Source organism: Stegodyphus dumicola, chromosome 1, assembly GCF_044657685.1.
Source record: "Stegodyphus dumicola isolate Sdum_Otavi_A_Nest chromosome 1, ASM4465768v1".
In the NCBI taxonomy this organism is placed as follows: domain Eukaryota; kingdom Metazoa; phylum Arthropoda; class Arachnida; order Araneae; family Eresidae; genus Stegodyphus; species Stegodyphus dumicola.
The window spans coordinates 192,728,986-192,740,524 of NC_140768.1; the positions used below are offsets into that span (position 1 = coordinate 192,728,986).

Consider the following 11,539-nt stretch of genomic DNA (forward strand, 5'->3'; position numbering starts at 1 on the left):
TCATTATTTAATTTCTTTAAATATAATACAGGGCGATAATATTTGGTGGCAGCAATTTGAAAAGTGAAACAACGCTTATCGTGAATCGATGCAAAATGCCAAATCGAAATTAATAGTCCATCTGAGCAAATTGCCCCTTTGAACTAATAATAATAATAATAATAAAGATAATAAACAACAATTTTTTTCTGCTTTCCTTAAACTAAATTGTTGGATACTCGCAGCTTAATGAATTCGCGGGCAATGACCAAACCAATCAGTTATCTAGCCGTCTCATCAGAGTAGGAGATTGATACTGCATCTTCAAATTTCATCAAAAGGTGAGGAGAGCACAAAGAGTCTTTTACACAGGTTTCAAACCCATACACAGGTGTTCTGACTAGCAGCCAGTCTTCACTAACCACTAGATCATCCATATTCACATTAAAGCCCACGGGCCGTTTGTGGCCCGGCGAGTTTAAATATGTCGGCTAAAAAGGAATTTACTTACAATTCTTACAAACAAAGATTGGGGAGGGGTGCCTTTGTAATCAAATTTTAAAAAACTTTACAGGTCTTGTAAAGTGACTTATTTTGTGAGTCCACTGATATAATTCTTAAAATACAAACCGCTGCCGAATGCACGAACGTAAATACTTGATCATATTCCTTAATTGCCTGCTGGGCAAGTTAAATTCTTAAAATGTGTTTCCAGCTGCGGTGCAAACACGCTTGAGATGCACTTTAATACTAAAACTGAAGTACATGAAGGGCCTGTAAAGTGCTTTAAAAATACCATAAATATAGTTTCAGATGTGAAAGGCGTGAAATTTCCTTACCTTGGATCTTAGATCATTGTCTCTTATACATTAAAAAAGAATTAATAGACAAAAGGATTATCACTACGGAGACAAAAGGATTATCACTACGGAGACAAAAGGATTATCACTTCGGAGACAAAAGGATTATCACTTAAATTATTTAAGCAAACCTGAAGCTTATCAGGAAGTATTTGACATTTGGTTGAAAGAACAAATTATACAGAAAGTAAACTATGAAATGGAAATCTTGAATCTTTATAAACGATACATTTTTAGATGTTAAAATTTTAAAGTTCCCCCGCTCCTCAGAAATAATAATATTATACACCACAATGAAGATGTGGTGTATAATATTATTAATGAATATTATACAAAACAAAATCGGATTTTAAAATGAAACAGGGAGAAAAATATGCATAATTCCTCAAATGAAAAAAATAATAAATAACGGGGTAGATTTCATCGCAAGTAATTTTAAACGCTAACAATTCTTTTGCTTTTGAAATTGCTTTTGAGAGACGGATGAGAGACCCAGAAGGTCCATACCCATCCCGCGGGAGCCCTAGACTTAGATGATCACTGGTGATCATCTAAGTCTAGGGCTACATCTTCGGTTTAAATTAAATAATTCGTTTAAATTTACACCAAGTCTTGGTGACCAGCCGCCTTAACGTTCATCTTCAGTTTAGCTTTATATTAATTGTCCATCTAAATGATATAATCTTAAATATATTTAATTTGTGACGCGACCAAATGATAATTTTAACGAGCTACTGCATTATTATTTTAATTAATATAAGGTGTTTCTAGTTAAGATTTTTTTGTTACATTTATTTATTGTATTACAATCCTTTCAGGTAATAGATAAATAGATGCATAGTTCAAAACCTTTATGAACCTTTTTTTCCAATGAAAAATCAAAATTAAACCTTTGGTGGTGACCATCTCCACACGCTGTCAAGCGTTGAATGTGAGCAGTATTTTCATTTTTATTTTTGAACATTCCCTTTCTAAGGTGACCATCTCTACACCAGATAAAAATGGTCTCGAATGGTAGTTAATCACCTTAGAGACTTTAACTTTATTAGCATTAATTTTTTATTACAAAAAACTTTTAAACTGATTGCTTTCAAATACCTTCACATGAAAGGTGTAAAAGAGACCTATAAACCTTATTTCATAAAACAAGGGTTTCCAGAAAAGTTATTATCTCATATTGTCATTACAATTTTCTAACCTAAAGCGATAAATCAATTGTGTCCTTGTCAGGATTCAAACCACGGAACTTTCAGCCAGTCGTTGTAACTACAGCCACGAGAGTGTGTCTGGGAAAATGCTATAATTTTTTTGCAACCTAGTCTGCTACACATTTCCAGTTACATTAAATGAAAACAGTAAATTATAAAAAAAATACATTATCATATAATTTTCACATACCACTGGTAACGTAAACGGAACTAAAACTCAAACAGGCAATAATAATTTTACAGCATTAGTAATTATCCAATCAAATGCAACGAAACCGAAACTAACTCATTCTGTATTTTTTTAAGATTTCATCCTCAACACAAGGTACTTTGCTTCTACCTCTATTGCCGCAAAGACTGCTGCTTGCTGCTTTCCCTTCTTCCGCAAAACGGTATAAAAGAAATATAACTGTTCTGAAACAAGCACGATTAATGTACTAAGTATTTGTTGCCGTAAACGTCAACTGAAATAAAAAAAAGGAATATTTAATTTGCGTCGGCTGCCATATTTGCTCTCCATTATGAATCAACACCTCAGTATTTAACGCCACATTATTACACCTTAATGTGCCTCATTATATGTGTATGAGGTTCCAAATATGAGTAAGAATACAAAAAAAAATTATATGTAGTTTTTCTGTTATATATTTAATTTAAACTGATAGCAATAGAGTAGAAAATAATAAAATATTGATGAAGTTCAATATGTAAAGATTACGAGTTAACCCTTTGATGGTTGCGAGATTGAGTTCTTTTTTCCCAAATACCTGCGATATCTGTCAGTCGTAAATTTGTAATGCGAGCTGTGTTTTCGTATGTGCTCACTGCGATGCGTAACGGGAATCAGAGATGAGCTCGTTGATTACCATCCAGTGAATCAATCAGCCAACCAATGGTCAATCTTAACTGCTGCCATTAAATAAACTTCAGGCTATAAATAAAGGCAATAAAGGAAAAAATAAGCTATACGTACCTCTGGAATATCGTCTTACAGGGATCAGGTATTCCACGTGTAGCGAATTCGGATTGCACGATTCTGTTCGCTTTCATATCCTTGCAATAAGAATCACTTCTCAGGAACCGACTCTGGTAGGTGACTCGTCCATCTTGAAAAGCGAACCGGTGCATTAAAGCTAAACCGTCGAAAATATGATTAAATTTGTCTTCGCCTACTTCCAGTAAGCCTGAGCCAACGCGGATGAGGCAGCCTCTCAGCCATTTCGGAATTTCACCTGCAAAACAGAAGAATTAACGAAATTTATTTATGGAAGGAGAAACTTCAAATGCTAAATTTTAACAAAGGGAGCGTATAAACTTCTAGTCTACAACAGTCAGTTGACATCCGAAACGAAAAAACAGCTGAAATTATTTATTAGTTGCATAGCTGAAGATCCGTCGGTTATAGAAACATCGAAGGTACCTGTTTGTTCATTTAATTAATAACGGCAAAGTACATTAGGGCCCTAATTGCCAAAGATTAGGGTGCCTTCATGGAGATTAGGTTTGGTTTGTTTCATTATGGCGGATATCTGCATGCAATTCGGAATCCTTTTCACAGGTCGTTTATCATAGGGCGCATTCAGCAAACCCTGCATCAGCACGAAGGACGCATCCTCATCTTCTGGATTAAAGCACACGCTGGACACCAGGGGAATGAGGAGGCAGATTTACTAGCCAAAGAAGCCGCGAGCAATCTCGATGCGGAACAACTGGCAATAAAATTACCAAAATCCTACGTAAAGAAGGCTGTTCTAAACGCCGCACTCAAGCAATGGCAGGAAGAGTGGAATTCTATTCCGCAAGGAAGAAGGATCTACGAATTCGCTCACAAAGTCAGCCTTGGCAGACAGATATCTCAGCCACAGATCACCAGATTTATAACGGGTCATGGTCCATTCCCCGAATATTTTCTAGAGTGAAGAATAACAAACACCAACATCTGTGTGTGTGGCCAGCCAGGTAGCCCGGACCATTATGTCACCTTCTGCCCACTAACACGAGAGTGGCACATGCCGTTTTACAACACAGATCCAGCCTATAAATGATTCTTTATTCGCCAACCAGCTGTACTTAAAAAACTCAAAAGCATTATGGACAGACTGCAAGCATTAGGCCAGGACTTGTGTGATTCGGCTTAACCACAACTCTATCCTTTCCACGTAACCAACCTTTATATCCAATGTACCTATGGCAATGTGCTTATGTATCGTGCCTTCATTAATTGTCACTCATTCTTACCTATGTTATTAATTGTCATTCATTATTTCATTAATCACCAGTGCATCTCCAATAATTGTTGCATACCATTACTTTAGTTTTAACTATCTAGATCAACGCACTTTTGTATCCAACGTACATCATTCGTTTAAGTGTACCATCCCTGTCTATGTATGTAAAGCCATGTAGAATAACACAGGATTTTATGTTATGACTAATCGTCATATATCGATTTACTGTACAAGTACCATTTTCAGTGCATCTTCTGTAGTAATGTATCAGTGTTTAAGCGTATCATTTCTACTAATGTCTATATTGCCATGTAGGATAACACACGAGTATGTATAATCATTAATTGTCATTTTTCGCATTAATACACAATTCAGTGTATCAGTTTTATTAATGTATAGGTGTTAAAGGTTTCATTTCTAATAATGTATACATAGCCATGTAGGATAATTTATGTTCATGTATTTTTATTAATCGTCATCTTTCATATTTATCCACAAGTAACATCTTCAGTGTGTCGTTTCTAGTATTAATGTTTAAGTGTAGCACTTCTACTAATGTATGTATAGCCACGTAGGACGATACGCGATTATGTGTAAATATTAATTGTCATCTCTTGCAATGATGCACAAGCATTACACTCAGTGCAACATTTCTGTCAACTTACAGGGTTTAAAATGTCTTATTTCTATTCATGTACTCATAGCGCAGTAGGATAATACATGATTATGTGTTATCATTAATTGTCATCTTTCGTATTAATGTGAAAATTTCATTGTCAGTGTACTATTTCTATTAATGTATAAATGCATCATTTACCATGTTATAAATGTATATTAATGTATAAGTGTAGCATTTCTATTACTGTATGTACAGTCACTTAGAATGATACACGATTACGTGTTACCATTATTCTTCATCTATCGTATAATGTACAAGTGCCATTTTCAGTATTTCATTTCCATTAATGTTTAAGTGTTTAAGTGTATCATTTGTACTAATATATATGTACAGCCAAGTAAGGTAATACACGAATACGCGTAACCATTAATTGTCATCGTTCACACTGATACACAATTTTCATTCTCAGTGTATCATTTCTGTCAACGTATAGGTGTGTATGTATCATTTATATTGATGTGTGTATAGTCCAGTAGAATAATGTATGATTATGTGTTTTCATTTATCGCCATCATTCGTATGTGTTTATGCATATCATTTCTAGTAGTTTATGTATAGTCATATAGGATGACACACGATTACGTGTATTCATTAATTGTCATCTTCTGCATTATTGCGCCAGTTGCGTCAGTGTTTCATTTCTTTTAATGTATAAGTGTTTATTGTTTGCCTATCTCATTAACCACTTAGACCAATATACATATGTATCCAATGTACCTATACCACCAATGTACCTGTGTATGAAACTTTTTATTAATTGTATACTGAAGCATATATATGCACACGCCCTTGTTTGGCCACGTCAATTCCACATATTCTCCATTAATATATTTCCGATGCAGCCCTCTCAGGAAGTCGCCAGGGTTGTGTTGTTCTAAATAGGTGTGGGTACCGGACGACACCCGATTTGTCATATTAAGCCGTCCGGGTGTCCGGGCCCTGCATTCACCTGTCACCTGTCACCTAAGACATGGGATGCCTTCATGGAGGCCTTTCTATGGGAAACTGGCTGGTATCCACATGAGGAAAACCGCGAAAATTCCCATGCAACGAGCCCGTTCCCCGAGATTTGAACCTGAGTCGAACTACCAGTGTTCAGTGATTTTACCGCTCGGCTGCCGCTGAGCCGCCTTCATGAAGGATTTTTTAAGAGAAACTAATTCTTATTTACATTTCAAACATTTCACACATGGATAAAAATAACGAAAACTCGCTGCTGTCATCTTCGGTTCGCCAGAATTGAAGTCTGATCGAATTATCAGTGTTCAATAGTCTTCATCCGTTGACCACAAACACAGGTGTTGTGTCCAAATATTAAGTAAGTAAATTGTTTATTCTTTTTCTTAATTTTTTAAAAATTTTATCCTAGAATGATCTGATAGAAGTTGAATAACTGTGGAAAACAATAGCTGAAACAAATTCTTGATCATTTGTTGACATTTAGGTTCTTCGCGACTAAATTTGACGCTGAAATCCAGCTTAGTCTGTGGGCGAGGCTAATTAATTAAAATGAATTTAATTTTCGCGACTTACCATATTTTTCAATCAATGAAAGATCGTAAGAAGCAATTCAAATTTACTAAAAATTTTTTTTTATAATTTACTGTTTTCATTTAATGTAACTGGAAATGTGTAGCAGACTAGGTTGCAAAAAAATTATAGCATTTTCCCGGACACACTCTCGTGGCTGTAGTTACAACGACTGGCTGAAAGTTCCGTGGTTTGAATCCTGACAAGGACACAATAGATTTATCGCTTTAGGTTAGAAAATTGTAATGACAATATGAGATAATAACTTTTCTGGAAACCCTTGTTTTATGAAATAAGGTTTATAGGAGACTGCAATTTGCCATGAAAGTACAATGATGCAAAACAACAAAACTATTTTGTATGATCTACTGGGGAAGGGGAGCTTTGCATCGAGATACGAATCCACTCCCTCAACAACGACAAGAACTTCCAATGACTAAAGACCACTAAATGCTGGGAGTTTAACCTGGGTTCGATCCCACAGACGGATTGGCTGGTACCTGTGGTTTTCCTTATGTATTACATGAAAACGAACCAGTTTGTTTCCCTTAGAATATTCTTCACAAAGGCATCCCTCCTGTTAGGCAGATAGCTCTCGTGTGTTTTGCCATATTCAAATAACTTGATCCAAGTAGTTCCCAAGCTTCGAAAGCAAAAAACGAAAAAGTGCTACTTGCCAGAAAATAACTCTTTTAAAATTTGTATTGAAAGTACTGCGTACTTTGTAATTAATTGAGAATATCATGATATATAACAACAATCTTTAACAATATAATTTTAATGTAAATAATGTTATCTTATGTTAAGCGAAATCCGATTCATATTATCGCAAATATAGCAATGACAATAATGAACCTCGGGGGGATGGATACCTTTGGAACTTCGATTTTACTTCAAGGTTAGGGTAAAGATTAGATAATGTATAATATCGTACACCATCGTTGCAATCCGAAAACAAAGTTACATGATTTGACCTTCAAAAGCATTCATAATTTCCTCTAGTATCTCACACACGCTTGAACATTGCTGATTACTTATTTGAACTCTTGCGCGTGACACAGCAATTTGGAAATACGAAGTTATGATAAAAAGCTTCAAGTGACTTTGCGATTTTGTTAAGATGAAATTACTGTATGGATCGATTAAATGATCAAGCGAAACGCTCAAATGGATATAATGATTTTGTTAAATCAAAGTGATTTTGTTAAAATGAAATTACTGTATGGGTCGATTAAACGATCAAACGATGCGCTTAAATCGATGTACGACTGTACCTTACTTTTCCCAGTTATCCGATTCACAGTGACATGAAAAATAAGATCGAATGCTACACAAAATAAATTATTTAGGTATACTACACATAAATACAATATTAATACATAAATTATACGATTTGACTATTTACGATAATGTTAATAAATAAATTATATATGATTGACTTGACAAAGTTAATCAACAAATAACTCAAAACCCTATGTACAGTAATAATAAGATATGCTGCATACGCTGCAATGTATATCTGCAGTGTATTTTTCATAGTTTCTGTCTCTCGAATGTGTAAAATAAAATGCATTTGACATTTTAGCCTAATTCTCGAGATACGATACAGTAATGTGTGTGTGTGTGATTATGGCAAAGCCTCGAGGGCTATCTGCCTAAGGAGAGGGATGTCTTCGTGGAGGGCGTTCTAAGGGAAACTGGCTCGTATAAACGTTACACATGGGGAAAAACACGAAACCGCCCATGCTGCCAGCCCGTTCGCGGGATGGGATTCAAACATCGGACCGAACTACCAGTGTACCGCTCGGCCTCTGGTGGGCCGATGCAGTTATGAAAAAAATAACTTCACCTATAATGTATAGTATCTCTAATTTTAAGGAATGACTAAACAATAAAAAGCATGTTTTTTATGAAAGCACTGCTTAAGAAATGAAACATCGCTCTGAATCGCTGTTGCGTATTTCTGCATATGGCCAAAATTGACGTGAGAAGATAGCAGTTAATTCGCTATTATAATTAATTTGCACGAATGCCCCGCAATGCTTTGAGCAAATATTCTCTACAAATAACGGTAATCTGGTAGGCCGCGAAGTGAGAACAACAACGACTTATATCACTTGTCTGACAGTAATCAGAACAAGCCCACCAAATTCATCGTGAAAAGAAGAGCAAGATTATGCTTGCCGCTGCAACAGGCCGACTTCACTCAGTTCCGCCCCCAATTTTGGTGGACAGCTATCCGGGGCAACGAGTCCAAGGGTCAAAAGTAGCAGTAAAACTGTAGTCATTAGGCTATAAAGATGCTGGAGACTGAAAAATGTGCAGTGCCCAGACTCAAACCCTGTACTTCTCGTCTACGCGTCGAGTATGCTTCCAGTTACTCCCCGAAGGCATGCGGAAAGGAGGGAGAAAATACTTTATAAAGCAACAATTAACTTCTAAAGTACTCTACTTCTTGCCAAATACTGTTAAGTGTGTCACGTAAATCGATAATTGTGAAAATTAGGTCAAAGTTTGAAACATTTCTTTGATCTCGAAATGATTTCATAAAAAAAATAACTGTTATAAATCATAGTTTATAAGAAATGCATGCCTTTTCATGTTATAATTGATTAATCTGCTTTTAGTTAAAATATTATATTACGTATAAAAGTAATGAATATTAATTATGACTATTAATCGCGGATAACGATGCTGTTCATTATACTACGCATGGTACCAAGAAAATACTATTCATATTTTTAGTGCTATTAACTCGTACATTTTTCACAGTGCACTTGAAGCGCTTTTAGGTATTACAGACATTTTTGTTATGTTACCATCAATAAAATTAGAATTTCTATTATTTCATTTTTTTACATCGTGCTACCGCAGCATTATTACGCTGTGTTGTACAAACTCATCAGGTTTTCGGAAAGAGAAACGTGAAACATCGGAATTCAAACAATGGATTTTTCACTTGCTAAATGAATATACTAACAACTTACATCTCACAGATCCTACGACAGAACTTCAATATTCACTTTTAAAGCGACTGAGAAGAGGCACGAGATCTAGTCGACCAAACCAGATCGTGACGAGTTATCATCAATTACATGTTATGTCTGTCTCCAATGTACAGACTATTACAGTTTTCGGATCAAGAAACATGAAAATTCAATCATTCCCATTCCGAGATTCGAATTACGGATCTACTTGCTATTACTGGATGCGTTAACATTCCAAAAGCACGCACGAGGCAATGCGATGAGTCTTTGCAACGTAACATTGCTGCATCACAATCTTGCTAGCGGTCTAGATAATTAGCAACTTTGAGAACTTTGCTATTATTGTGACAGCCTTTTTTATGAAAGTATACCACACAGCAAATACTCAAAAAACTAATCGTTTTGAAAAGAACATAACATATTTTAGGTAGTTCTTTGCTTAATTTTATTTTTGATGTACCTATTTCATAGAATAAAAAAGTATATCTAGTTGATGATTTTCAAAAGCATTTGCACTATTAATTATCAGTAAAAGACGTTTCTAAAGCCGTTCTTTCTTCTATGTATTGAATTAAGAAAACAGTCGTTTGGTCACCAACCATTAGCGGTTTTGCTACATTTTAGATTAAAAGTATCGGCTTTATATATTTTTATATAAATGTATACCTTACAAAAAAAAAAAAAAAAAAAAAAAAAAAAAACTCTTTTAAAATAAAGAATAGAAACTCATTTTCAGAAAACCAGAAACAGTTTTTTCAGAAACTTACCTTTCAGTTCTCCTTCAATGGGCTTATCACATTCCTTTTTACAAGATCTCAGATATGGCAAAGCGGCACTGGCACTAACGGTTTCCATGTTCTGTCAAACGCAATCGTTGTTAGTACTGAAATCGCTGAAACAATCCGGAAGAAAATGGTCACAGATGGCGCTAAAAATAGGTCTTTTTATCAAGCAAAGAAGTGAGGGCGAAACATAACACCGCTTGTTTTCTACTTGCTGAATTTTATTTTTTATTGTGTATGACTCGGACGTAGATTTTACTGGATGCGTGCCAAATATTATAAAGACTGCAGTTAACTCTTTCCAAGACACGATGGTGATTACTTAAAAATATATTACAGCAAAGCTTCACAAATTTATCTTAGTCCGTGATTTCCTTGATTTTTAGGTTCTTTTAATAGACCTAAAACTTATTTAAAATCAGACATCCTACGTTATATGCATGTTTTCATAAGCATTCGTTTTTACGTTTCTTGATAGTAAAATATATTAAGACGTTATCTTAAAATTTTAAAAATCGTTAATGGAGAAGGTGAATTGTTCATATAATTGCTCAAGCAAATATTTATTAAATAAAGTATAGTTAAGTACAAGTGCAGATTAAGTTATCACACACTAGGCTTATTTCCCCAAAGCGGGCAGGATATCAGTATTCTAGTACAGGAATGGGCAAAAGTCGGGCGGCCAGCAAAATCTGGCTGTTTCAGTTGCCGTTATGAAATCGTATATAAGAACATTTTCACACAGTTTGCTCACAAACTACCGAAATCAGTAGCTAAATTGAGAATCTGCATTTACAGTGTTACTTTACTAAAGGTCAACGTAAGCTGAGAACAGTAGAAATGCTAGAAAACATATGCATCCGCCGGAGAACAGTTCTGTCATTTCCATAAGCTTTACTTATGCAATTAAACAATGAGATACGAATATTATTGAAATTAAAAAAGTGATCTGTAAAGGGAACTTAGGGAAACTCCTGAAATTTATTTAAAAATGAAACAGTCTACATGTTTGATGACGAGGAACAACAGATCTCAATTTTGGCGAATTTCGCGAAACTACAAATTCGCAGTAATTCAGTTACACTCCGTCTCTCTCTGTACGAAAAGCAGTCCCATCAGGGGCCGAACGGTAAAATCGCTGAACACTGATTGTTTGGTCCGCGGTTCAGATCCCGGCGAACGAGCTGGCTGCGTGAGCGTTCTGGCGGTTTTCCCTCCGTGTAATGCACGTACCAGACAGTTTCCCTTAAAAGTCTTTCACGAAGGCATTCCTTCCCTTAGGCAGA

The 11,539-nt window shown here is 35.4% G+C and overlaps 1 protein-coding gene across 1 annotated transcript in view; it reads right to left on the reverse strand.

Annotated features, from left to right (window-relative positions):
• Window positions 1-10,392, reverse strand: part of LOC118179302 (retinal Mueller cells isomerohydrolase-like) — a 49,072-nt gene extending 38,680 nt beyond the window's left edge. Inside the window, exons 1-2 of the mRNA XM_085824291.1 lie at window positions 10,239-10,392; window positions 3,021-3,279 (exon numbers count right to left, since the gene is read on the reverse strand). Of these exons, the coding sequence (XP_085680417.1) occupies window positions 3,021-3,279; window positions 10,239-10,326 (347 nt within the window). The 5' untranslated portion in view covers window positions 10,327-10,392. The remainder of the gene's footprint in view (window positions 1-3,020; window positions 3,280-10,238) is intronic.
• Window positions 10,393-11,539: the final 1,147 nt, after the last annotated feature.